Source organism: Gopherus flavomarginatus, chromosome 2, assembly GCF_025201925.1.
Source record: "Gopherus flavomarginatus isolate rGopFla2 chromosome 2, rGopFla2.mat.asm, whole genome shotgun sequence".
In the NCBI taxonomy this organism is placed as follows: domain Eukaryota; kingdom Metazoa; phylum Chordata; order Testudines; family Testudinidae; genus Gopherus; species Gopherus flavomarginatus.
In genome coordinates this window covers 70763689-70790241 of record NC_066618.1, presented here as the reverse complement: position 1 = coordinate 70790241, position 26553 = coordinate 70763689, and the positions used below count along the sequence as shown (strand labels likewise).

General features: G+C 39.2%; 1 protein-coding gene across 5 annotated transcripts in view; it reads right to left on the bottom strand.

Annotated features, from left to right (window-relative positions):
- Window positions 1-26553, bottom strand: part of KAT2B (lysine acetyltransferase 2B) — a 66972-nt gene that overhangs the window by 10412 nt on the left and 30007 nt on the right. For 4 of the 5 annotated variants that reach the window (XM_050938374.1, XM_050938375.1, XM_050938376.1 and 1 more), the window contains exons 5-13: window positions 25774-25955; window positions 24198-24389; window positions 18237-18343; window positions 16241-16366; window positions 11819-11955; window positions 9952-10160; window positions 8973-9099; window positions 4897-5007; window positions 3061-3204 (exon numbers count right to left, since the gene is read on the bottom strand). In XM_050938374.1, the coding sequence (XP_050794331.1) occupies window positions 3061-3204; window positions 4897-5007; window positions 8973-9099; window positions 9952-10160; window positions 11819-11955; window positions 16241-16366; window positions 18237-18343; window positions 24198-24389; window positions 25774-25955 (1335 nt within the window). The remainder of the gene's footprint in view (window positions 1-3060; window positions 3205-4896; window positions 5008-8972; window positions 9100-9951; window positions 10161-11818; window positions 11956-16240; window positions 16367-18236; window positions 18344-24197; window positions 24390-25773; window positions 25956-26553) is intronic. The other variant, XM_050938377.1, reaches the window with a different exon arrangement.

Here is a 26553-nt window from a genome sequence, read left to right as displayed (position 1 = left end):
TAAGAATATTATTTATACTCCAGATTTTAGAAAAACCTGTTCCATTTCAAAATCTCAAACTGTGGAACGTTAATATTAATGAGAGCTGCTATTTTATTCATGTTTCCCCCTCCCCCTCAAGGAAGTCCAGATTGATTATATAGATTGAGATACAAATTCACTTCAAAATCTGAATGCATAAAAAGTCAGGTAACTGCCCCAATCGGAAGATAAATTCTATTCTATTCTATTTTTTTCCCTTTGGTTACCTCAGTTCTAAGTAATGTGGTTTTCTGCTCTTGATGTACATTAAAATGCTTAGCTACACTTTCTCTCTCAAACATGTCATTGTCAAGATGACTGCTTCCTGTTTAATTGTTCTTTTATACATTTAGGACACTTAATATTGGTTATTTACTTATCTTTTTAACTAGTTGGAAATCACAATATCTTTTGCATTACAATAGTTTTCCTTTAATAATGGGGTGAGAGAATTTTCTTCAAAAACAAAACAACCAGCACCACCCTCCCTTCCCCTGGGATTTCTGACACACCTGATAAAATGGCAAAGAACTACAGTACGGGCTACACCAGAGGCTTAGACCACCAGCATGTTGCAAAAGCCAAGTTAAGAAGGAAGTGGTGATATTCTCACACTCCACCCACAATCCCAGAATTACTGGATGTTACAGAAGAAATGAATGATGGAATAGTTAATGTTGACATTTAAGTCATGTTAATTAGACTTTAAAGACAACAAGTCATCAAAGTGATTTGGGATTTTTCATATCTCCCAGAACTATTGTTTTTCATTTATTTACAGACTACACCAGACAGCAGTGTGTTGGTTCACATTCAGAACCTTCTTCTTTGCAGCCACAGGAGTACAATCCAATTCTTTAAATGGAAGCTTAAATTCTGTACAAGCTGATAGAACTAGAAAAATCTGGATATGAAGCATTTCAAACTAAGACACTTCAACTTCCTTTGAAACACTTTAAACAAAGGTGAGTAGCAAAAAACACACAAAACAACTAAGCAATCAGACCTGGGGTAAAATTTTCAAAAGAACTTAAATGATGCAAGTGTCTAAGTCACCTTTGAAAATAAGCTTAAGGGTGATTAACGGCTTGTCTACACACAAAAGTTGTATGCTTTAACAATACTGATATAGATAAAGTAGTACAACTCCTGTAGTATGGCTACAATTATACCAGTATGAAGGTGCTTATAGCGGAATAGTTTATTCCCATGTAGGAAGGGGATTAAGCTATTCTGGCATAAGGCATCTTTATACCATTGTAACTGCACCCACACCAGAGATGTTCAAGCATAACTACTCTGGGAGGGGAAAGATCACACCTCTATCAGAAATCAGTACAAAATCTGTGTGCAGATCAGGTCACTTTTGAAAATGGTATTTAGGAGCTTTTGAAAATTTTATCCTTGGGCTCAATTTTCTGTGGGCAGAAAAAAAAGCATATAGCCTACAGACACTTAAATTGAGAAGAAATCAGAAATTTCATCCGGCTGCCTGATTAGCTCAAAAATGTGTTTTGCAAGATACAGCATATATGTCAAATTCAAGCTGCCCTGAGATTCTGAAAGTTAGCTACTGCGCAGAAGAACTTTTTGCTCAGAAGGGCAAAACATGAGAGAAATCTAAACAGATACAGGTTGTTCAATGTCACGAAATATACTACCACAATCAGAAGGGATGACTATAGTTATTCACATTATCTTTCCTTATACTTGAATACACACATAAAGGAAGAAACAACGGTAAGGAAAAAACTATGATGTTTTCATGATTTAGATCTTAAATTTCCATTCATTTTGATCTATTATAGATATATTACAAGCTTTAGTACTTGAAGAATCCCCAAATTAGCTATTAAGTACACATGCAACTTTAGTCAATTTTAGGTTCTCAGACATCTTTTAGAAACCAATGTGCTCAGAAAGACTGAATTTTTACAAAAAGTTGTTTTACTTGGCATCAACTGTAGAAAGTAAAAGGAGTGAGACAGAATGTGTGTGAGATTTAACACACACAGGCATCAAGAGAGATTTTTTAAAAATTAGGGCCAGAATCAGTTGTTTTGACTCTCTGTTCTCTAAGAACAGACTGCATCTTCCATTCCGCTTTTAAAATAAATTCTGCCTTTGAGGTAATGCAATTAATAGCAACTGGAACTTGGAAGGCTAATATGGGAAACAGCTTCTGTCAAACAGAGCAGGCTGTTGTTCAGTCAGGATGTTCTCCTGTTAAAAGGAAATGGCTACTTGACACAAAGGTTATTTTACAAAATAAAACTGAAATCACAAGATCTGACTCCATCACAGGAGGATCCAGTAGTCTTGTGCTTTTTAAATAAACATATTTGTGAACATTTCTGTTTCATTGGCTACCCAGCTGGACCACATTTCAGAAAAACATTTAAGCAAGTGCTTAACTGTCACTTTAATGCTAAAATGTTTTGCTGGACCAGGATCTTTGTGTGAAAAAATTGTGAACTAGTTAAAGGATATAAGTAAGAACTTTCCACTTAAAGTTACCATTAATGAATGCTGCAATAATGATGATGTAAAACACTTGAAAAATAATTAAAGCAACCTTACAACATTTCACACACCTGCTCATCCAGAATGAGTAATTTCATTTTGTGACATCAGTAATATATCAATAATTTTTTCAATGTTAACTGTAAGAAAGGAGAATTTATGCCTGAGAGATGGTAAATTTATGATAATTTTAAGGCCAGAATAAATATAGGTTTTAATTAATTTAAAAAATGGTTTGTGTGATATTTTGAATACCAGATATGGGCATGAAAGGGGAGAGATGTCTGAGTGCTGACTAAAGTGTTCTAGAAATATTTATATAAGCCATTTTAAATGTGTAGGGTTTTTTAAAATAATGTTTAACATTAAAGTATCAGAGGAGTAGCCATGTTAGTCGGGATGCATGCATGCATCCGACCAAGTGGGTATTGACCCACGAAAGCTCATGCTCCAATACGTCTGTTAGTTAATATTTGCTGCTGTTAATATTAAACAATATCTTATTCCATTATTTACCTCTTTTTGTTTTTTAATGATGACAGAAAATTCAGTATAGGGAATCCTTGGATTTAATTCACATCCCATTAGAGTGGCTCCTTCATAATCCTTGATATAGCCAACATATTTTGCTTTTGGTACTTTAATATCTTTGGAGAAACCCTAAGAAATGATAAACTCAAATTGGTACAATGCAATTTTCTTTTTACATTCACATTACTTGAAAAACCAATTATGAATTACAATCAGATTCATTATACTGTCGAAAATATAAAGAAAGACCTACAGACCATGGACCTAGTTAGAAGATAAGTAGCTTTATACACAAGTAGTTAGTTACTCACGTGCAGGATCATGGCCCATATCAGGAGTAGAAACTAAACTCCAAAATGTAACCAGTTATGTTGTGGGGGAGACAGGGAGACACAGTTTTTTATTCAAAGTAAGATGTTTATAGATGAGTATGAAGGCAACTTTCAGCTCTATTTCAGCATTACATTAAAGGGTCTCAATCCTGCAGTCACTAGTCAGGCAAGGCTTCTGCTGAAGTCAATGAAAGTTTTCCCTAAGTAAGGCTGCTGCATTGTGCCCCCAAAGAACAAAAACTAATCAGCTAACCCCTTCCCCTCCCTTAAAAATCAAGTGCAAAAAGATAAAAAACAAAATATAAAACCAAAGAATGTTCCAGAGATTACAGCATACAGATATCATAAAATCTGCATGTACTGAGGACAGAACACCCCACCACACCCACACATACTATAGGTGGGCAACCCCCACAATTCTCAGATGAAACAACGAGGGGGAAGTTTTCCTCCCCTTTGGCCACTTCCTTATGGATTTTCTTAGACTAGCAGAATCTGACTTATTTTGTTTTTGTTTAAATTTGCCAATATAGGGCCCCAATTCCGCATTTGAATCTGTTATCACAGATCCCCACACTCACATGGATTCACACTGAAGTTAACAGAACTGTGTATGGGTCCATGGTAGCAAATCCAAAACAGGACTGGTGCTTCAGTGCTGAACTAACTTCTTATTTAGTATCTATTTTAAAGAAGGATCAAAGTAAAATTAAAACACAAAGTCACCATACACTAGACTAAAATTTTCTGCTGGCATAACTCACTGATTTCAGTATGCTTTGTGAGCACAAAAGAGATACAAGGTAAGGCGCTAAATCTATTTCTGTTCAATGTGGTAAGAATACTGTATTCCCATACACATCTGTCCTACCTCAAACTCCTTCTAAAAATAGTGGTTTATCAAGAGCATGGAACTGGTAACAGCTTTTTAACGTACAATTAGGAAATCAGAAAGTCTGAATTTATCTTAAAAAAAAGTCACAGCTGAACTTGTTTAACACTTAATTGAGAGTATTATGTAATCTGCAAATATATTCAAATTTTTCCTTCAAAATACACTGTTCTATAAGGATAGTACCTTAACTATGGCTAACACAGAACATATTTTGTACATTAAAATAAAAAGATACTACACATTTTACACAGCTGCTAATACATTTTACTTAGGCCATACCTATACTAGCACTTATGTTGGCAAAATGTCTGTTACTCAGGGGACGCAAAAAAACCACTCTAGAGTACCACAAGTTTTGCCAGCATAAGTGCTTGTGTGCACAGGGTTATGCTGGCAGGAGAAGCTCTCCCACCAGCACAGCTGCCACCACTTGTTGAGCTGGTTTTATGATGTCAATGGGAGAGCTCTCTGCCATCAGCATAACGCAGCTACCCAAATCCTCTTACAGCTGTGCTGCTGTAAGCTTGTAACTGTAGACACGGCTGTAGTGTTTCTACATTTCACTGGCTGAAGATTTTTCTTGGGCTGACTTACTTGTTTCTTGAAGTAGCCAATTGCATATTCGTCTGCATACGTGAGGAAGTTGAGAATGTTATGTTTGATGTGATACTCTTTCAGATGATTCATTAGGTGAGTTCCATAACCCTATGTGGAAATAGTTAAGGAAATTCATCTCATGAGGAAAACCTTTTTCGTGTCACATGTACTAGAAGCTATGGAGGGAGGGCTGTTCTTTGAAGGAAGTATTTCTCCAGAGCTGTACTCAAGGTTCGTAATTTAGAGAGGATTAGCAAAGACTGAACTATTTAAAATACTTGGAAAGTCACATATGGGACCCAATGGAGGACACAGAATAGCTTCTAGTTATTGATTCACTTTTGATCTAAAAGAAACAACCTCAGCTCTCTTGGGGAGTAGAGTGTTGATCTAGAGGTAATTTTTTCAGGTAGTTGTAATTCAAGGTGAATATATCTATATATATTGTATTTAAGTTAAATATCAAGTATACAGAGTAACAACCTTGGAGACTAACAAAGCTAAAGGTGTTCGGATGCTTCAATGATGTATTTGAGAAACAGATTCTTCCTTAAGACTTACTTTGGTCATGTCACTTACAAAACACTTTGTAATGGCTAGGCAGTTGATGTACTAAGAATACTGTTTATTACGGTAATCATGATTGTTTCATTGTTACCTTGTCCTCCTACCCCTCTGCTTGTTCGTTTTACTCACCTGTTGTTTTTTATCACATGCTAAGATTGTAGGCTCTTTAGGGCAGGTGCCATCTTTTTATTATATGTGCAAAGCACCTGGCCCAGAGGAGGCCTGATCTCTGATTGGGGTCTCTAGGAACTACCACAATATAAATTAATAATTAATGAATAAAGATGTCCCCTGACTCCAAATAAAACAATTCCCAGTCTCATTCAGAAATAGAAGAGAATTATGCAATAATGTAGCTAAAAGTGAATAATCCTACAGAAAATAAATATGCTTATTTACATTTCCAAAATGTCCTATTATTTTTCTCTTGTGATGAAAAGGAACTGATACACACTAAACCCACTAATGAGACAGAGTATTTTATGGTAACTTCACACAATGTAACTGAATTAATCATTCCTGCTTATGCTGCAATTATTGAGGCAATGGATTAAAAAAATGGAGTCTCAAAATATGTCTGGGAAACATATCTGGGGTCTCGTTATTTCATTGGAAGACTGGGAGACTTCTTATGCTTTGACACAAGATAGAGCAATATATTACAAAATGGAAAGTACAACATTACTTATGATTCACTATCTTTAATAGCCTCTGGAATATGGCAACAAAATTATATCATGAATAAATAAATACTGGAAATTGAATACAGAATACTTAATAATGACACATGCTTGAAAAGCCTGTCACTGTGGAGTATAATACCTGTGCATCAACTTATTCTCAGTGGCTACCTTCTAAAAATTTGGGGCCCTTTTACAGACTTCACATTTAAAATTACAACCCCAGATTATGTCCAAAATTGCATATTTCTGAAATTTAAGTAAGCTACTAAGATACTTGTTTCACCCTTCCAAGAATACACAAGGTATCAAATACATGATTTGACAACTGACGGACTGTTGAGGGGTCCCAAAAGTTCTTTAGAATTCTCCGATGTGCTCACTATAAAGGGATTTTCAGTGTTCAAATTCTAAATTCACAAGGGTTTAATTTAAACAGGAGAAACCATGATAAAAATGTAATGAAAAATCATTGTTACCTAAAAACTAGAGATGTAAGTGCTAGTCAAGCTTATTTCTCTGTAGCAGAGCAATCCAAACAGTAAGTTAGAGACTATGGGTATGTCTACACTGAAATTAGACACCCACAGCTGGCCCATGCCAGCTGACTCCAGATTGCAAGGCTCAGGCTAAGAGGTTGTTAAACCACAGTGCAGACATTCAGACTCTGTCTGCAGCCCAAGCTCTGGGACCCTCTCACCTTGCTGATTCCTAGAGCCCAGTCTGAACCCTGAGCCCGAACATCTACACCACAATTAAACAGCCCCTTCACCCAAGCCAAGTAGCATGGGCCAGCCATGGATTTTTAAATGCGGTGTAGACATACACTATGACATTTTCAGTGCCCATGATTCTCTGGTCACAAGTTTAGTGACCCACTGCAAGAGTTCTAAATTATTTTGTCTGACAGCCAACCCAAAGTCACATCTGAGGCTTTAAGGAATTTTTTTAAAGTAATTCCGATAATGATGGTGGCAATTACATATACCTGGGACATTTTGTCCTAGAGATGATTTTTAATTTAGCTATCTTATTTTATATACATTTATTTCTTCCTTTATTCAAATTTTATTCATTCTCACAAAAACTTCTGCAGCTGAATATTGATACAGAGAAATTAAGACATGCAAACTACAATACACATTTTGTACATAGATGTCACATGCTACTTCAAAACCGTTTCAACTTTCAAAAGCTAAATTAAAAAAAAAAATGTCCTCCATTTTACTTAGTCCAGCTATCTGACAGTTCATAAAGATAGCCTCTTCCTGCTGAAAAGCACTTCCTAAGATCCATTTGTAAACATTTTCTGAGTGAGCTGCTGGCAGTGGCCACCTTCCACCGAAAGGAACATGGGAAGCCCAGTTTTCAGATGTAGTTATCTCAAATGTATATGTATGTTAACAGGCAGACAGGAGCGTAAAATTGATAATTGTGCACCAAAGTGCTCATGCATGTATTGTTTAAGCAGCTACTTTTGACAGTTGGCCTTTGTTAGTTTTATTTGGTTGGTTGTTTTTTGAAAGGATACCCCAGCAGAACTGTTACACAAAGTGTGTCAGCACAACTTTGTACTAAAACAGCAAAAGCCATTACACAATGAACACACATTTTTCTAATTATTTAGTCTTAGAAATATACATCTAGACTGTTATATTTTATTGTTAATATCTGCAGAAATGCTGGATGAATGCCCTTGTGCAGACCGCCAGCTAAGAGAGTGAGTGAATCCCTCTCTCTAAATCTGGAGTTTAGTGAATCCAAGACTGAGGGAAGATACTTAGGGCTGTAAAAGCATTCAGCTCCCACTCTGCTATTCCTCCACCCTGGCTCTTTGTTTCCAAGAGCCTGAGGTAGCCCATTACTTCTGCCAACTCTGTGATGTGAACTCCAAATTAGTTTCAGTCTCATCTATAACCACAGTTGACTGAATATACAGCTACAGAGCTATCTAAAGGCAAGAGGTTGAAATCAAACAGCCATAATTTTGATTCACCTGAAATCCTCTGTTAAAAGGAAATCTGGTCCTGTACTTTTACATTCTTCATTCTTTAAGCAGAGAGGTTCATTCTTCAGGCATTTTAGGTCAATATAACTTCGGCGCTTGGGGGCATCAAAAATCACTCCTGAGCTCCACAGCTGTGTTGACCTAAGCCCTGGTACAGACATAGCTAGGTCGATAGAAGAATGCTTCAATCAATCTAGCTACTGTCGTTTGGGGAGGTGGAGTTTCTATGGCAATGGAAACTCCCCTTCTGTCGCACTAGGAAGCATCTACACTATGGGTGCCACAGCAGCACAGTTACAGCATCCTGGCTGTGCCTCTATAATGCCCATAGTGTAGACATGGCCTAACATTTAAATACCCTTCAAGAACACACTAGTAGAGTTATATAGCCAGATGCAAGAATATGCCCGCTTTTAAAAATTGTATTGTTAATTGAAGTGATTTAAGGCTGTGGTCCATAGCATTACTGCCTCACAAGCAGAATGCCCATTTTCATTCAACTACAAATGTTAAAATAAGCTGATATAAGGCCAGTCAGTGAAGACTGCAGAGTAAAGAGCCCAATAACGGGAGCCAACAGATTAGTGTGTTGATGGAAGATGTTTTTAACTATTCTGAAGGGGGTGGCCCTCAGATATATAACATTTTTAGGCAGTTGAATTGCTTTGTGTGTTAAATATATCGCCAAGTATTCCTGAACAGGAAAGGGAAGTGAGAAGGTGGTGATTATGACTATGATCCATTAGTGAGTTCTGGCCCCGCAGAACTCAAATAGACAATCAACTGTACAATAAATTCACTTCTAACATTCTCTTTACCTTGACTTGTTCATTAGAAGTCACAGCACAGAAAACAATCTCCGTAAATCCTTGAGATGGGAACATCCGGAAACAGATACCACCAATCACACGACCATCTTTTATTAACGCAAGGGTCTTGTGTTTTCTGAATGCATAAAATAATCACAGCCTCAGTTCATGGGCACAGCACAGATGCCATCTTTCCCTCAGAAATTTATTCTTTGCTTTCCAAAAGCAATTATAAATGTCTTCGTTAAACCAATTGCTTGTATCTATAGAACAGTTGCTGATTTAACTGATATCATGTTCTGCATCTACTGTAAAAAGTCTCAAAGAGTTTTCTTGCCTTTGTCACTATAAGTTATACAGTTATGTTGCATTTCTTATCATGACTTTACCCTGGCTAAATAAGAGAGACTGAATGTCCTGAAGCTCTGTTAGCCTTTACTACCAGATGCCTGATTCCCTGTGTGCATTCTACACAGCTTAAGTGATCAACTTCCAGCATAGGTCATCAGGCAGTCAATTATTATAGGTATTTCTAAGCACCTATTCTCAAAAGCATGCAAAAACCAGAAGAAATATCCATTTCAGCAGCACTTACACCATGTGCTAGCAGTTAAAAGGACAAGACTGCCATCAGTAAACCCTTCTTAGCTGTTTATGGCAAGGTTCACGAATTTTACTGCAAGGTCTGGGAAAATTTGCACTGCATCCATTCCCTGCACTAGCCAATAACCAGTGCTATCAATCTTTAACTTCTATGACAGCAAAAATAAAGGTTATTTCCAGATTTCTCACAGCTTCTGATGATATCTATAGTCAGTAAATTTGGAAAGTAGCAACTGATATATTTGCCAGGCTCAATCTCTGTTTGAAATAATAAAGCAAGCATAGAACAGACATGCCTTCTGTCCCTTTTGTCCTGTAAATTGATCCTTTCCTGTCTATCTACCGCATATTACAGACTCTCATACATCAGAAAGAAGATACTAACGGATCAAAGACCAGGCGTGTAATGTACTCCTTTGGCATTCTGGGTAGCTGATGGGAAAACACATTCTGTAAGCCAACTAGCCACATCATAATCTTTTTGTTTGGCTTCTGGTTCAGGGAATTTCCAACTACATGAAATTCAATCACTCCCCGGCGCTCCTCTAGTCTTGCTGCTTCATCCCGGGCTGAATGTGCTGACAGAAAGTTAGTCTGTGTCATGCAAGAGGGGAACAAAAATACATTTGAGAGAGTCTAAGGAGATATTGTCTTAATTTCACATCTATCAACAGGACAATCATGAAATGTTCTAAGTCTCCCATTCATCCTTTTACAAACAGAGCTGCCTCTGTGTATTAAATAAAAAGTGACTCTGCCAAAGAAGCCTGACAGAGTTTTGATTTTATTACTTTCCATGATTACACAACTATCTTAAGAATTTGAAAACATTTCATTTCCTTCTAATTTTGCTTCTAAAATCTGGCACTTTTGTGTCTATATCTGAATAGAGTGGAAATTAATACAGCCAATTTGTTTAGCAACTTCTACTTGTATAACACCTTACCATGCCAAAATGTTTTTGCTTTTACATTGACATCTACTGTGGAAGTCTGAAAATAGTATCTGTTAATTGCTACTCTAGCAATACTGGAAAAAAATGCTTTTTGTGGGTCCCATTAAAATTGTGGCTATATTTTGCATTTAAATTTTTAGCTTTCTCATGGTGAATTAAATGAACAGGTAATGAAAGTTCACCACAGTTACTCATAGTAATCAAGCCTGAGGTACTCCCAACACCTATCCTTTAGACTGTGATAAAAAGAAAAGAAAAAAAGGTTAAAGATAGGTGTTGGGTACTAAAATATTTCTAATGCTGTCTGGAAAAAGCCACATACTTGTTTGCATAGTCAGTTGGAACAAACACACTACAGAAACAGAATTGGCACCAATTATAATGGTGCCCACAGTAACTTTTATTTTGCACTCAACCAGACTTCCATGCACTATTTGCTTTCCAGAGCAAAGTATAGCTGCTGAGCATCCAGTCACTGCCAGGCCCTGCATCCTGATTGTCCCAACATTCACAATGAACGTACCCATCAATCAGATTACAAAATTTGGGTAAGAACCTTGTAAAAGCTCCAAATCTTCTGCAGCCTCTGGCTGAAACTTGGCCAATATGAAAGACTGGCAAAACATAATCAGGAGGAGAGTGAAGAGAAGGAAGAGCTGGCAATGCAAACCAAAAATGTGTGCAATGTTGTGGTGTGTATGCTAATGTAGAAAATGGGTAGAATGCAATTCAGTCTCCTGTGTCCCCCCTCAGTTAAGGAAAAAGCTATAGGAGAAAAAGCAAAGAAGTTGTTTCATTTTTAAGCCTCAGCATATCTACATATTCACTAAAGAAAAATCGGCCCTGCTGTGATTGGCAGAAGTTTCAAATCTGAATATAATATTCTGCTACAAGATTTGTACCAATTTCACCCATGTCTTAAAGTAACAAGAGAAAATATGAAACATCTGCAATTAACAACAAAGTATTATAGAACTGCCCTGTAGTAAAGTACCTTGTAAAACAAGCTGTGAGCAATCTGAGTAGCTGAAACATTTCTTTGCTACCACTGGTATCAAAATGTCTTTGTAAGTGGTACATATTATATAACAGAAGATTTTTTTGACTATTTATTGTTCTGTCAAACAATGCCTTTCATTTGAGAAACAGATCAAATATTTTCCTTCATTTTAAGTAAAGAGAAACAAGGGATGATAATTATAATGGATCCTTAAATTCTAGTAGTTTATATTATCCTATTTGCGTTGTAATGGTTACAAAAGTGAACCATCAATATTGCCAGGTCTACATTTCTCACCTCTGGCCCCAGCATCGCAGCTGGATCGGTAATTGTTGACATCACTTCATTGATCAATTCAATAGGAATATCTCCTACAACTCTGGGCCTTTTTGAATCTTCCTGAGAATAAGGTTCAGTGTTCTTTCTCTTCTCTCCTACACAGTCAAATCAGAACAAAAAGAAAGGATAATTTAAAGGCCAAACAGGTTGCCACAGACACAGAACATATTCCATTTATAAGACAAAGGCAGCAAGAAATTAGCCTAGTGAACGCTGCAGTGGATTAGAGCAAGCACAAGTCAGCAGTTAATCACTTTCCTAATGTAATTGATTTCTGTAAATGAACTAGGATTTGAGGTGTTTTTTCAGCAATGCCAAAAGTGAATTTTACAATTCACAGTACTGACATGTGATCAATCTTTATGTTAATAAGTCCATACTAGGCATGAATCCATTACTCAGAGCCCTAGCAAATCACTACAAGTCTTGCTAAGAAACCACACTATATGCGTAAGTTGTAAATGAGCTACCACTGAACTAATGCAGGCAGCTCATGTTCCCAAGATTTAAAAAATTAAAAAAAAAAAAAAAAAAGACAAAGTTGGTTAGGGGGGTACCTGAGAAAAGAAACATTTATTTATTAAAAGCTGAAAAGTTTAGGATGAAAGAAAGTTCTATAAATGCAGAAAAATTATCAACAGAGATAGCACAGCAATGTACTGCCAAGGTGCAATTCAGAGTTTGAATCTCAGACTCTATTCCTTGTTCAGTATGGACAGGGCACACTACAGGTACCACTACCCTGGTGCTCGCTCCTGGCTCTGCTGCTGGCAGCCAGGGGGCAGGGCAGGGCAGGGCAGGCTCTTGGACAGCCAGCCAGCACCCCGGCACCCACACCACAGAGAGCCAGGAGCCTGAGCGGGCTGGGCAGCTTCCACCACAGGCTCCTGGCAGGATTTAGCGTCCAATCCACTAGCTCCTCGAAGGAGCCGACGGTTTTCAAACTGGGCATCCCACCCAGTTTGAAAACCTGTGTGTTAAATGGATGGCAGAAATCGGGGGGAGTGTGCACATGACCCCATATGCTCCCTTGCGCATCATCGCTAGGGGCCGCAAAAATGCTTGCTCACCCCAGGTGCTAAAATACCTACTTATGGCTCTGAGTAATACTCACTTCAGGATGCCACTTTTACAAATAAAAGCACACAGCACTGAAAACAATTCTCTCTCCGCAAACCTGTCCCATAATGATTACACCTCTTCCCACTGCTATTTAACATGTAATTATGGTATGAGGAGTGACTAAAAATGGCACCTTCTCTAACTCAACCTAGCTACTCACTGCATTGCTTTACCGACCAAAACAAATTTTCACTTTAGTCTGCACTAGAGACAATATAGCTATTTAAGACAGAGCTGGATTCTTTTCTCACTCATGCACCATCCACAAATCTGGCAGCTAAATTCCAGCTGAATAATCTATTACTTGTGTAACAGACAGGAAGAAAAGAGCTTAGCTTTCAGGTCCCATGCTGCATTTACAAGGCTGGCATTTAAAAAATAAACATATTTTGATTTGCAGTATTAACTGCTTAAATATGAAAGTCCTTGAGAGAATACCCCAACCATATGAGTTTAATAATTGCTTGTTTGCCTTTATCTGCACTTTAATCTTCTCCTATCGTTGTTGGCAGCATGTTGTGTGTCTGAGTACTATGGGACTAGGTTATGAATCACCAACTTAGACCATGTTCTTGCTTTAGTTGGTCTGCATTCTAACATTAGTCCTAGATTTTGGTGCTTATATATAATTTCATTTTTTTTAAACCTAGAAATAGAAAAAAATGTCACTGGTATGTTTGTTTATATCAAATTATCAGACGTAAACATCAGCAGTGCAACATTGCCTTTATGCTGGAATGTCAGCACTGACTTGAGGACATACATACATTTGCTTGCACTACTTTATCTCCATAAATTCACATTAAAACCATTTTGCCTCTCATCATCACAATATCCTCTTCAGAGATTTGTATTGCCATCATCTTGAAATCACATCAACCTCACAGACTTGCACTAATACTGTTATATGCATTTGGGGATGAAAAGAAACCCCAATAAAGTGAATGGTGAATTAGCACACTCACAGAAAAGTTCTGAAAAGCTGCTCATGCTCAGGAGCCAATAGTTAGGGCCCTACCAAATTCATGGCCATGAAAAACGTGTCACGGACCGTGAAATCTGATCTCTCCCCATGAAATCTGGTGTTTTGTGTGCTTTTATCCTATACTCAGGGCCGGCTTTAGGCCGATTAGCCCGATTCCCTGGAATCGGGCCCCGCACTGAAGAGGGTCTGGCGCCTAAGAGGGCCTCCCACCAGGACCTTTTTAATTTTTACTCATCCGGCGGCGCTCCGGGTCTTTGGTGGCATTTCGGCGGCGGGTCCTTGAATACCGCCGAAGACCCAGAGCGAGTGAAGGACCCACTGCTGAAGGGCCGTTGAAGACCCGGAGCGGCGCCGGGTGAGTACAAATTGGGCCCTGCACTTGCTAAAGCCGGCCCTGCCTACACTGTACAGATTTCATAGGGGAGACGAGCATTTCTCATATTGGGGGTCCTGACCAGAAGGGAGTTGCATACGGTCAGAAGATTATTTTAGGGGGGTAATAGTATTGCCACTCTCACTTCTGCGCTGCCTTCAGAGCTGGGCGGCCAGATAGCAATGGCTGTTGGATGGGTGCCCAGCTCTGAAGGCAGCGCCACACCCAGCAGCACAGAAGTAAGGGTGGCAATACTATACCATGTCATCCTTACTTCTGCACTGCTGCCTGCAAAGCTGGGTAGCCAGAGAGTGGCAGATGCTGACTGAGGGCCCAGCTCTGCACACAGCAGTGCAGTAAGGGTGGCAATACCATACCGTGCCATCCTTAATTCTGCTCTGCTGCTGGCAGCAGCTCTACCTTCAGAGCTGGGCTCCTGGCCAAGAGCCATCGCTCTCCAGCTGCCCCGCTCTGAAGGCTGCACCACCACAGTGCAGATGTAAGGGTAGCAGTAACACAATCATCCCTACAATAACCTTGTGACACACACACACCCCCAACTCCTTTTTGGGTCAGTTCCCCTACAATTACAACACCATGACATTTCAAATTTAAATAGCTGAAATCATGACATTTATGATTTTTAAAATCCTATGACCAAGAAATTGACCAAAACGGACTGTGACTTTGGTAGGGCCCTACCAATACTACATATTTTTGCCATTTTCCTCAAAACATCAAAAGTTCACTAAATCCATTTCCCTTTAAAAAATTAACTCAAGTAATTTTATCCAAAACTTGATATAAAACTGAAGCTAGTTCTGTCTTACATGTTGTGATATCTTAGAACTAAATATCCACTATTGATGTTTTTTAATTTATTGTGGGAACAAAAGTGCAGCTGGTCTGACAGTATATATATCATATTTCAACCATATTTAACTTTAAGAAACCAAGATATTAAAACCCCCAATCAAAATACAATAGAAACAACGCTGGTGTTAATTATAGACTGAGATGTAATGTAGTAAAGGCAGACTGAAGACTGTTTTTAAAAATGAGTTAAATGCTGAATCTACCAAATAGCATGGGGCAGAGATTATCCACTATATGGCTAATTATAAATTTATCTTTTATTTGTGTTTGGAAACCAGAGGACTGTGACCTCTCTGCTATGATGCCCCAATAAGCATCACACTGAGATGTTACAGCATTCAGGTAAACACTCTGAAGCACAGAGACAACATATAAAGGGAAGGGGTCTGGGTTAAGATTTTTTTTATTGCATTGCAAATACTTTTGGTTGTTGTTTTTTTAGTTGTCTCATTTTGTAACCCAAATAGCTTACGCTGATACATGCTGGAGAACAGCAGTAGAGTGGAAGCCAGTAACATTACTTCAAAGGACTTTAAACTACAAGAAAAAAGCAAGTTCATAAACAGTTATGTGCTGTTATCTCTCTGCTTCCTACTACTTGGAATATTACGCATGTGACCCTAAAACTGCCTCATTTTTCAAAAAAGATTTTGGGGTCACTTTTGATTTTTTTCTTCTGAATTAACATGGGAGTTTTAAATCATATCTGTAAACAAAACAATGGTCTAGTAAGTAACTGAGAGCTTGAACTAAATTGGGAATCATTTTGCTTTCCATTAGAGTAGATATATGCCCCAGAGTTCAACATGTGGTGAATGCTATGCTATAATTTGTCTGCATTAGAAAGGACACTGATTCTTTAAAGGTGACTTGTTTTCTCCCATCCCCCAAGGAACAAGATCTAGAGATTTCAGCTATGCCACAGCTATTAAAAACAAAGAAAACTATAGGTTTGACACAACATAAAACCATGTTGTGATAATTAGGCTGAACAGAAGACAAGATCAACTTCCTTTCAAGTTACCTAGAGCTGGATCATGGCAAGAAGAAACTTTGCAAGCAGGACTCATACTTCCGCTGTTGGGTTGTTCTAGAGATGAAGGACTTGCACTATACGAAACAGACCTTGCCACAGGGGGAGGACTGATAACTGCAACAATATAAAAGAGAAAGAATGTTCAAGACGTTAGAATTTACCAAAACGCTGACTGGAAGACCAAACAAACAACTTCAAAGAGTTACATTGGTAGCGAGTATCCAATGGGTTTTCAACATTACTCCATGTTAGGTAGTGCAATCAAAAACCAGGGTAAAGAATGCTATTTGTATATATTTTTAGAAAGGGGGTTTTATTCTGATTTCTTTTATTGTATTTTAAAATTTGATACTGCACAGCAAGCCACATCCCGTGGTGAGCAGATGGGGATTTATGAACTATATTTTCTAAAAGCTTCCAGGTAACAAATATAGCTCTAATACCTTTCCATTGTATTACAGAGCTAATTTTACTCCACTGCCAATGTCAGGCTTTATTCATCTGCAGTGTTACGCAAATGCTAGTAAAAACGGGCTTCCTCAACATACCTACCTAGCTAGCTGGCATTCTGCCACGTAAGAAACGATTAGCAGCTAGTTCTCAAGGGTCTTCCAGGAAAAGATGTACGATTTCACTAAAGTGTACTCCACTTATACTACTTGGTCTTGCCTCAGCGCATGGGGCTGGACTTGATGACTTGTTGACATCCCTTCCAGCCCTACATTGCTATGATTCTATGAACATGCTACCCAAACCAAATCCAATGAAAATGACTCTTGTGGCACCACTTAAAGCTATACAATTATTTTTCAAAATAAAACCCCCACACTTCTACACTCCTTCTAAAATATATTTAATGCCACATGCTCAGATTTGTTTAGTGCCACTAATCATTTTCTGACAAGGAGGTTCCTTGGAAACCGGGCACACGCAGTCTCTCTCTTTGTAAACCCTTACTGTTATTTCCTCAAAAGCAACAGGCCCCCTTTTAATTGTTTTCTGAAGCATTCACATGGGAAGAACCTGGCTACTTTGACACCTGAGGAGTATAGGTCAAAATTTGAAGTTTACTGAAGATTAGCTGATGAAATGGCCTCTAAAACCAAGATACATTTAGTGCTCTCTTACACTGTTCATAAACAGGATGGATTAGGTGGGTATGGGGAACAGCTTAGCCTAATTTTACTTGGCACTTTAACAGTTTGCCTATTTTTAGATATATTTTTCAACATGTGTCTTCCACCCCAACCTCGCAATGCCCATATATGATTGAGTAATTCCTAGTTTCTAACTAGTATCCGAAGTTACATGCCTGTCCCAATAGAAGGGTCTCTAATCTGTAGTAAGAGCCCCATTATCAGATACGCACAATGCTCCCCCAGTTAATGGTCAGGAAAATCTACATCAGATGCTTCAATATTCCCAACTCTAACTTCGGTAGTCTAGTAGATAGACTACTGAGCAGTATAAATGGATTTTAAATATTCTACAAACAGATACATCTTTTCCAGATTCCCCTGGAAATTTGTAAGTGATGCTTCTTTGATATAGCCATGAGTAGACTTCTGGGGAGCCGTGACTAGGAGAAAGCATTCCTTTGAACTGAGCTGATGAACAGCTGGTATAGGGCAGGATGTATCAATGGACACCAGGCAATGCTTGAGGGAGCTCTAAAAAAACAAGACAGCTAAAGTACATATTGCAGCAACAAGATATAAAATGTTCTGAGGTAAGACACCAGTCGTATGCCTTTGCATAGGAGAGTATTTCATCATTCCATGAGGAACCAGAGAGACTGCTTCCTGTGTACATCTGGACATGGACTGATTTTCAGGCAACCAGTTTCGGCAGAAGCTGCCATATAAATCTGCATTTCCAGTACTGCCTGCTTACAGTAACACCATTTTCTCTCATTGGAAGATTTTGCAGCTGTATTGTATTCTTTATACAGTCTCTCCCCGACCCTGTCCTAAATTCAGATTACCTGTTTGGATTCCTAGCTGGCCAGTTCGAGAAGAGGAAACCATGAAATCCTGATCCCAAATAGGAGAATTCTGACTATATACCTCTTCCTCTAGCATGGATAGAAACCTAGATGTAGAAATATAGAGGCAGTATTAAACACCAAAGAATTACTACTACTCAAAGGAAGATAGGCCTTCCTTCAGAATAATCATTTAAAACTCGCATTAAAATCTTTTGAATACAGAATGAAGAAACTCGAGAAGCTGGTGATTCTACAACTGAACATTGATGGATGGTTTTTTAAATTTTTTTTAATAAAATACCCATGATGAACATGTAAAACGTGAGGTTATATACCTTAACTAGATGCTAATGTTTCCTCTATTAAAACTTTTTTCGATTCCATAGCTAGCACAAGTGAAGGCATTAATAGGACAGCTGTGTGTTGACAAGCAAGAGTGTGTTGGTCTTATGCAGCTGCAAGAAATTTATTTCCTATTAATTCTGAAAAATCTAGTATTTAGCACAAGTTTGCATTCTTACTTTCATGTTCCTGCACAAAAATCACAATAGCACTAGCCACTTACATTGGTCTTATGAAAACACTTCCATGTAACTGTAATCGCACCTAGTGCTTATATGACATTTTAAAAATTAGTCTGTATGTTTAGAAAAAATGAATTTACTTTATACTCTTTTATTAAATGTCTCACAAGCATAACACTCCGTGTTACACATCAGAACATTCAGCATGTCTTCATAGGACCACTACATCAATTCTCTTTCATAGCTCAGACAGCTACACATCCTCTAGATAGGTCTACATTGAAGCTGTGCCGTGTAATTCCTAGCTCTTTTACACATACGTGCAGAAGTTTTGACTGAACTAGCATGCTAAAGATGGCAGTGAGATGACAATAGCACAGGCTAGACACCAGATTATGTAGCAAGGGTCTCAGACAGCACTGTACTCAGGTAGCTGGCTTGAGCTGCTACCCATGCCTCCATGGCCACATTGTGACTTTTAGAGAGAGAGAGAGAGAGAGAGAGAGTGTGCATATGTGTGTGTGTGCGCACGTGCGCACCCCCGTCCTAGGAACAACAATGCCCCCTGCAGTGCAGTCATATCCTGTGGAACACGGAAGGGTTTTTAGAGGCCAGAAGCTTGACCCCACACCATATTACTCTCTAGACAAATCATTATTTATGTGAATTGTTCAACTGAAATCATATGTGATCATTTGAGTGAGAAATCAGTTAAACTGACTCAGGATCCAGGGGTGAATTTCCCTGAGGCTTTAAAGGTCAAACCAGTAACCTAGGCAGTTTCAAAAGAGGATTTAAAGGAGTTGCAGGTACTGTCCCCAAGGTCCCTCTGCCATATTTTGTGATTTTACCACCTCATTTTTTGTTTGTAAATGTTTTTCTCTGCCATATCCCGGTGTGAGAGACCTCACAAAACAACAGGGAAACTGACTTTGCAGGAGATTCAGTGATACTGACTATGTAAAGTGCTGCCAAGGGCACTAAGAAAAAAGGCTGAAGATGTGATTGTTAGTCCATGTCTTTCCTTCTTCAACCTCAACTACTCTCATCTCCCCATAACCCCCTATAACCACAGCAAGTACAAGATTTCAGAAGGACTTTGGAGATAAATGCAGCTAGACTGTTAATAGGTTTTAATGCTGGAAGACCATCTGATTGTATTAGTTTAAAACCCAAACCACCTTCCCCATCCCCCCCACACACACATGTAGATATACCTATGTACACAGTCCCAAACACTAGGCAGTGGACACAGACACACACATACAGACACCACTCAGTTCCCAAGTGATATCTCACTAAAATAAGAACCTAGATCTTCATGGCCAATTCAGTTCCCAGCTCTGCTTTCCCACCTCCTTTCCCATATCTGTGGCTCAGTTTCTCCACTTGAAAATAGGCAGATAATGAGACTACTTACCTTTGCACAGTGCTTTGCAAGTTTCAGATCAATAGCTGCTATCGAAGCACTCAGTATTAAAGGCTACTCATCCCTCCTGAAACCTTAGTCCAGTTTTAACTCTTATTATGGTCCTTCCTTTTTTCAGTAATAATAACAAACATTAATAATAATTCTAATGTATAACTATTATTTGTATTACATTAGCATCTGGAGGCCCCAAGTGATATCAGGATCCACTGTGCTAGGTGCTGCACATACACATAATAAGAAACAGTCCCTGCTCCCAAGAGTTTATAAGCTAAATAGACAAGAGAGATAAAGTGGGGGGGGGGAGACACAGAGGCCCAGAGAGGGAAAGTGACTGGCCCAAGATCACACAGCAAGTCAGGAGCAGAGCCAGAAACAGAACCCAGGACTTCTGGGAAGAAGATTGAGAAGTGACTTGATTGTGGGGTTTTAATGCCTGGATTGGGTTTAAATAGCAGGTGTATAAGGATCTTTAGTACAATAAGAACCAATGGCTGGACGCTGAAGCCAGATAAATTCCCATTAGAAATAAGGCCCACATTTTTAACAACGTGGGTGAATAACCATTGGAACCAAGCCCCAAGAGCTGTGATGGATTCACCATCTCTTGATGTCTTCAGATCCAGACTGGATGCCTTTCCGGACAATGTGCTTTGGTCAAACACGAATTATGGGGTTCAATCTAAGGATGACTGGGAGAAATTTAATGGCCTGTGCTATACAGGAGGGCAGGGTAGATAGTCTAATAAGCGCTTCTGGCTTTAAAAAAACAAAACACAAAAAAAGTGATGAATCTATGAGTAAGGACTGCTCAAAAAGGATTTGCAGGACTGAATTTTATACATAGTACATTTACACACATATATGCCACATGGAGAGTCAACTGATATCCACTATAATTGAAAATGGCCATATAACGTTTTAAGCGGTTGAGACACCCCTCTCCCCCTAACCATTTTCAGTCACACTGACAGTGAGCACAGCAACAAGTTAAAGTCTAGTCCAGGCTGTTTATAGATGTCAGAAATATTGTATGTACATGCCCAGTACACAATGGTCCTTGTACTCCCCTCACTTCCTAGACACCCACAGATATCACATGAGTATACTTACATTGTGTCATTGCATCAAAAGGACTTTAAACTTGTACCACAGAAAATACTTCTGAATTAATCCTCCTAATATTTTTTTTTAAATATTACAATTTTATCTTGGTTAAGAAAACAATAACCTCTGGGTACATCTACACTGCAATAAGAAACCCATGGCACTGAGTCTCAGAGCCTGAGTCAGCAGACTCTTGCTCGTGGGGCTCAGGCTGCAGAACTAAAAATAGCAGTGTAGACATTTGGGCTGGGGCCCAAGGCTCTGAGACCCACCCCCTCACAGGGTCTCAGAGCCTGGACTTCAGTCCAAGTTTGAATGTCTACACTGCCATTTTATAGCCCCACAGCGCAAGCCCTGCAAGCCTGCGTCAGCTGACCTGGGCCAGCAGCAGCTGTGCTACAGGTCTTTTATTGCAGTGTAAATGTACCCAGGGATTCTCACAAGAAATGTTTTGGTGGCCTCAGAGTGCAGCTGGTGGCCGCTCTGACAATTTTTTCCTAAAATACTTAATTAAGTTTAGGGAAAACAAAGAAATTTGCACAGATACATGACCAAATCATTGTAATTTATTTATGTAGGGGTTTTTTTGCAGACAATAATAAAAATAATGTACAGTTTTCTCTGTTCTTTACTGGACCTAACCAGAATAGAAACAAATAATGTGTTTTGCGTGTTCTTGTCCCTTTTTGTTATTGTTTCTTTTGCATTTTTTGGTTGCTTATTTTTTTAAGACTTGCTAGCTAGTAAGTCTGTTTGTGTGAAAGTGATATTTGTATTTTGTTAATATCACTTTTCACAGCAGCAGACTTGCTAGCTAGCAGGGAGGCAGTGAAAAGTGATATTAACAAACAAACATACAAATATCATTTTTCACAACAGACTTACTCAGCCCTGGCAAGCTGGGGCAAATTAAGACCTGGATGGAGAGAAGGGTAGGAAGGCAGCTTGGGGCCAGGAATGATGTGGGCTGAGTCCAGGGACCAGAGCCCTGCAGCTGCACAGCCCAAAGAGTCCAGGGCCAGAGGATGCAGTGGGGGCCAGGAGCAATGTGGGGGGTGGGGTCGTGAGCTTGGGGCCGGCAGTCACTGCCACATGGCTGGGAGCTGGGGCTGGATTGTGTGGCACTATGGGTGGAGTCCAAAACCCTGTGGCTGGGGGTCAGAGCACATGACCAGAGCCGGGACCAGAGGAGGCAGCAGGTTGGAGTGGGGGGTTGAGCACGGGGCCAGGGTCAGGGCTCAAAGTCCGTGGCCAGGGGATGGAGCCTGCTGCCACACGGCTGGAGCCTGCTGCCCGCCATGCCAGATCTGAAGCCCAAGCCCCATCGCCTGCCTGTTCCTCCAGTATTTGTGGCTCCAGAGGGGGACAGGACCCAACCCCTACTGGCAGCCCTCCCCTTCCCCGTCATCACCACCCAGGAGGCTGTGTTCACACGAAAACCCCCCTGGTGGCCACATATGGCCACAGTGGCTACATTTGAGAAATGTTGCCCTTGAACACTTATGTTATAATTATAACTAAATCACATTACAAATCCCTCAAAGATCGCTTTTAAGGCACACGTGCTTACCCACCACATGTGGAGACACTGTTGAACAAAGGACAAGTGACCATACAAGGTTTGACTGCTGAGAACTTTGCTTTGAAAATAAGAATTAGCTCAGTATTCTAAACTGTAGATGCAGAAGGAACTAAGTTTAGGTAGCAGAGGGAGATAGAGTAGAAAAATAATTCAGAGCAGGAGTACAGTGTATAAAAGGTTTACTATTCCATTCATTCTTCTCACATATCTTTTGCATATGCTTTTCTTAGAAAAATCAAGAAGTTGCAGGGATAAAAGTGCTTTTCAAATTAAATTTCCACCAAGCCTAATACAGTTTGGGTTAGAACCATAACTATGTAAACATGGCACCTTTCTGATCCAGAGATCTACACCCTATTTAGTATAATACCATCTTACTTTATGGGCCAGATTGTGATCCCCTTTCCCTTCCTGAGAAATACCCAACTCCACAAGCAGTTCCACTGACTTCAATGTAATATTCAATATGAGTAAGGGGGATCACAATCTGGCCCTTACTAACCTAGGAGGGTTTATATTGCTCTTTACTCCTGTTAGCGTTAATCCATTTTAGCACTTGACAGCTCTTGGTGAGAGAGACAAGGTAGATGAGCCAGTATCTTTTATTTGACCAATTTCTGTCAGAGAGCATAGAAAGATGCAGAGCTAAACAAACTAATAGAGAACAAATCTATTGTACTACTTAGGGCTGGTCTACACTACCGCTTAAGTCAATGTAACTTACATCTCTCAGGGTTATGAAAACGACACCCTCCTTGAGCAACGCAAGTTACATCGACTTGAAGTGCTGTCAACACCATGCTATGTCAGTGGGAGATGCTCTCCCGCCAACATAGCTTCCAGTTCACACGGAGATGGGATAATTATGCCAACAGGGGAGCACTCTCCCGTCGCCATAGCACATCTTCACCAGACATGATGCAGCTGCACCAATGTAGCGCAGTAGTATAAACTTGCCCTTAGATACTTATGTGGTCTAAAGAAAAAGGAAAAAATCATAAATTCCACTATAAAGTGAGAGCAACCCCTCTGGCAACAAAAACAGCCCCACGTATAAAACAAAACTCCATCTCAAAGAGATACAGCAACTGTATTAAATATAACTGGAAGGTATGAATGTACTAAATGACTACATGTAGTGCAAGTGACAGCAGAGGGCTGGTGTAACATCTGTGTCTCATTGAACATTGGAGTAAATAGTCTTTCTGTTGCAGATGTAACCAGTTAGTTGTTCTAACACGCATTTTTACATCTCAAGACAAAATTCCATATGGGTAGTTAACAATCTCAAAGGAAGATGAGCAGTTACTCCTTACTTTGGAAAGTGTGTGAGGATTAGTGTTCGTTTCTCTTGAGGAAGCTTGTCTTTTTCCTGTCTAGCCTGCTCCAGGAGTTGCCGTCTCATAACAGTAAAGACAGAGCGTAACAGAGTTCTCCCAAAAACCTGTGTGGTTTCATATCGAGGTAGACTGTCACAGAACTGGGGAACATTGCAGTAACACAGCCACCTGCAGCAAAAAAGCCAGATAATTACCTCCACCTGGGAATCACTAGCAACAAAAGATTAAATGACTCTACAGATCCAGGTTAGGTCCCCTGCACATATAGCAAAGTAGCACTTGCATGGTCTGCCATTTCTCTGAAAATTGGGTAATTCCTTTCATGATCTTCCCAAATTCTCTCTAACCTTCAGACCCTGTAAAACACTCTTGCTGCTGAATGAGGGAGCATATCAGACATACCCTATCACAGCATATGTGCAGGAGGGATGTCATTTTTGTATTAGGACTGACCAAATCTATCTAAACTTTCCATCCCTCCCTTTCTCCAAGTCACTTTCTCTCACTAAATCTCATCCTAATATTCTCCTTTTTTCCATTAACTTACAAGAGAGTCATTCCATAAAGGGTTTTGTTATACCCTATTAGCAGACCAATATAAAAATACAGCATTTTGTGTTACATCTCTTCAGGGGATGGATTGTGGCACTGAAGGGGTTAAGCAGCAGTAAAGCTGACTATGTAGAGCAGTGTAACAGTTAACTTTATAATCAAGATTTAAATTTGATGTCCCCTCATTTACACACACTAATGTGTGCCATCACAGATGGGGGAATAAGGACTACCAATATGGTGGTCTATTATGGTATCAATGATTCTTATTTACTTAGGAGTATTAATATTTTATCTGAACACTTTTTGCCTTTCCTCTTCAATACAGCTGATGGAATTGAAGATTTGTAAAAGTGAGAAAATTAAGATGATCTGTGTAAGGATGGAGAGCTCTGTTGATCTTGAACTGCAGTCCTTTCTAGCCCCCTCCTTGGAGCATTTGTTATTATAGAAAACTAAGTAGCACCTCTGCTGTTAATCCAAAAAGCAACTATACTACTTTTTAAGAAAAATAAGTTTACTGAAATTTAAATATAATTAGTTTTTTCCAATAAGCCATTCTTTAGAAGTCTGATGGAAGTAGTGAAAATATACACATGAATTTTCATATTAAGGAATCTAATAATACCAGGTAACCACAGTTGGCTCTCAAATCTTTAAAGATGGTATTACTTTTCATATTTCTCATACTTCATTTTGAAATGGAGGCTTTGAGATTTCTAAATTTTTAAAAAAGGTTTTTAAACAACAAGCTTCATGAACTGACAGTGCATGAAATGAAGCCTGACATTCCACTAAGCATCCAATCAGATTAAGAGTAATTATTAAATACAGCCCCAGTTCTGTAAATATAAGTGACAGCATGGGCCTCTTATGATAGCATTGAAGTCAGTAGGTCTACAAGTGAAGACAATGGTTGTAAGAAATCTCTGTTGGTGCATCTAGCTACAGAACCAGGGCCTATATTCTGAAAGGGGAAACTGAAGTGAAGCATAGTTACCTTGTATAGTTCACTTTATAGCCAGCAATGTCTTCATTAGGAGATCTCAATCTTCGCTGCAAAGGTGTCTCCAGATGCCAGTAATTGATGCGGTTTAGAAACATTTTAGCCAGTTCAACTATCGTTTGCCTTTCCTTTGATGGTAGGTGGCTAAATTTGTACTGTACAAAATTATTCACTCCCTTAAACAGAGGGTAAAAGTCATGATTATTTAACAATTTAGGCATAAACTTTTTTCCTGTGAGCACTACTAGCTTTTATATATATAACAGAACTTGTATTACAACACAGAGAAAATACACATTGGGTCATTTGAAATATTTGCTCCTGCCAGAGGTGTAACTGAAGTATTGGTTCTGCTAAATGGAAAGTCATGCCTACTCAAGTGTGTTTGATTCTATTTCCCTCCAGCGACTAGCCTATAATAAGGGGTATAAACCGCTACATAAATCTCTTACTTCACATGATATAGAAATTTTATCGGGGAAAAGGTCATGAGCTTTTTCGTGGGGATGCCCCACATGTGCAGTTTTGTTGATGACCATGCTGTACTCTTTGTAAATTGACATTCACTTGTTAGAAATTAACTGCTCTGAGATTTAGGCCTGGGAATGAGAAAAGCATGTAACATACTAGCTAGGATGTTGCCATCTGAGAAGGAGTAGGCAGATGACCAACTGTGATTACTGTTACTGACTGGCCAGAACTGCATGCAAACTTAGCAGAACGCTTTGGCACAATCTGTCTGCCACTGAGTTGTCCACTCTCAGCCCACTTACT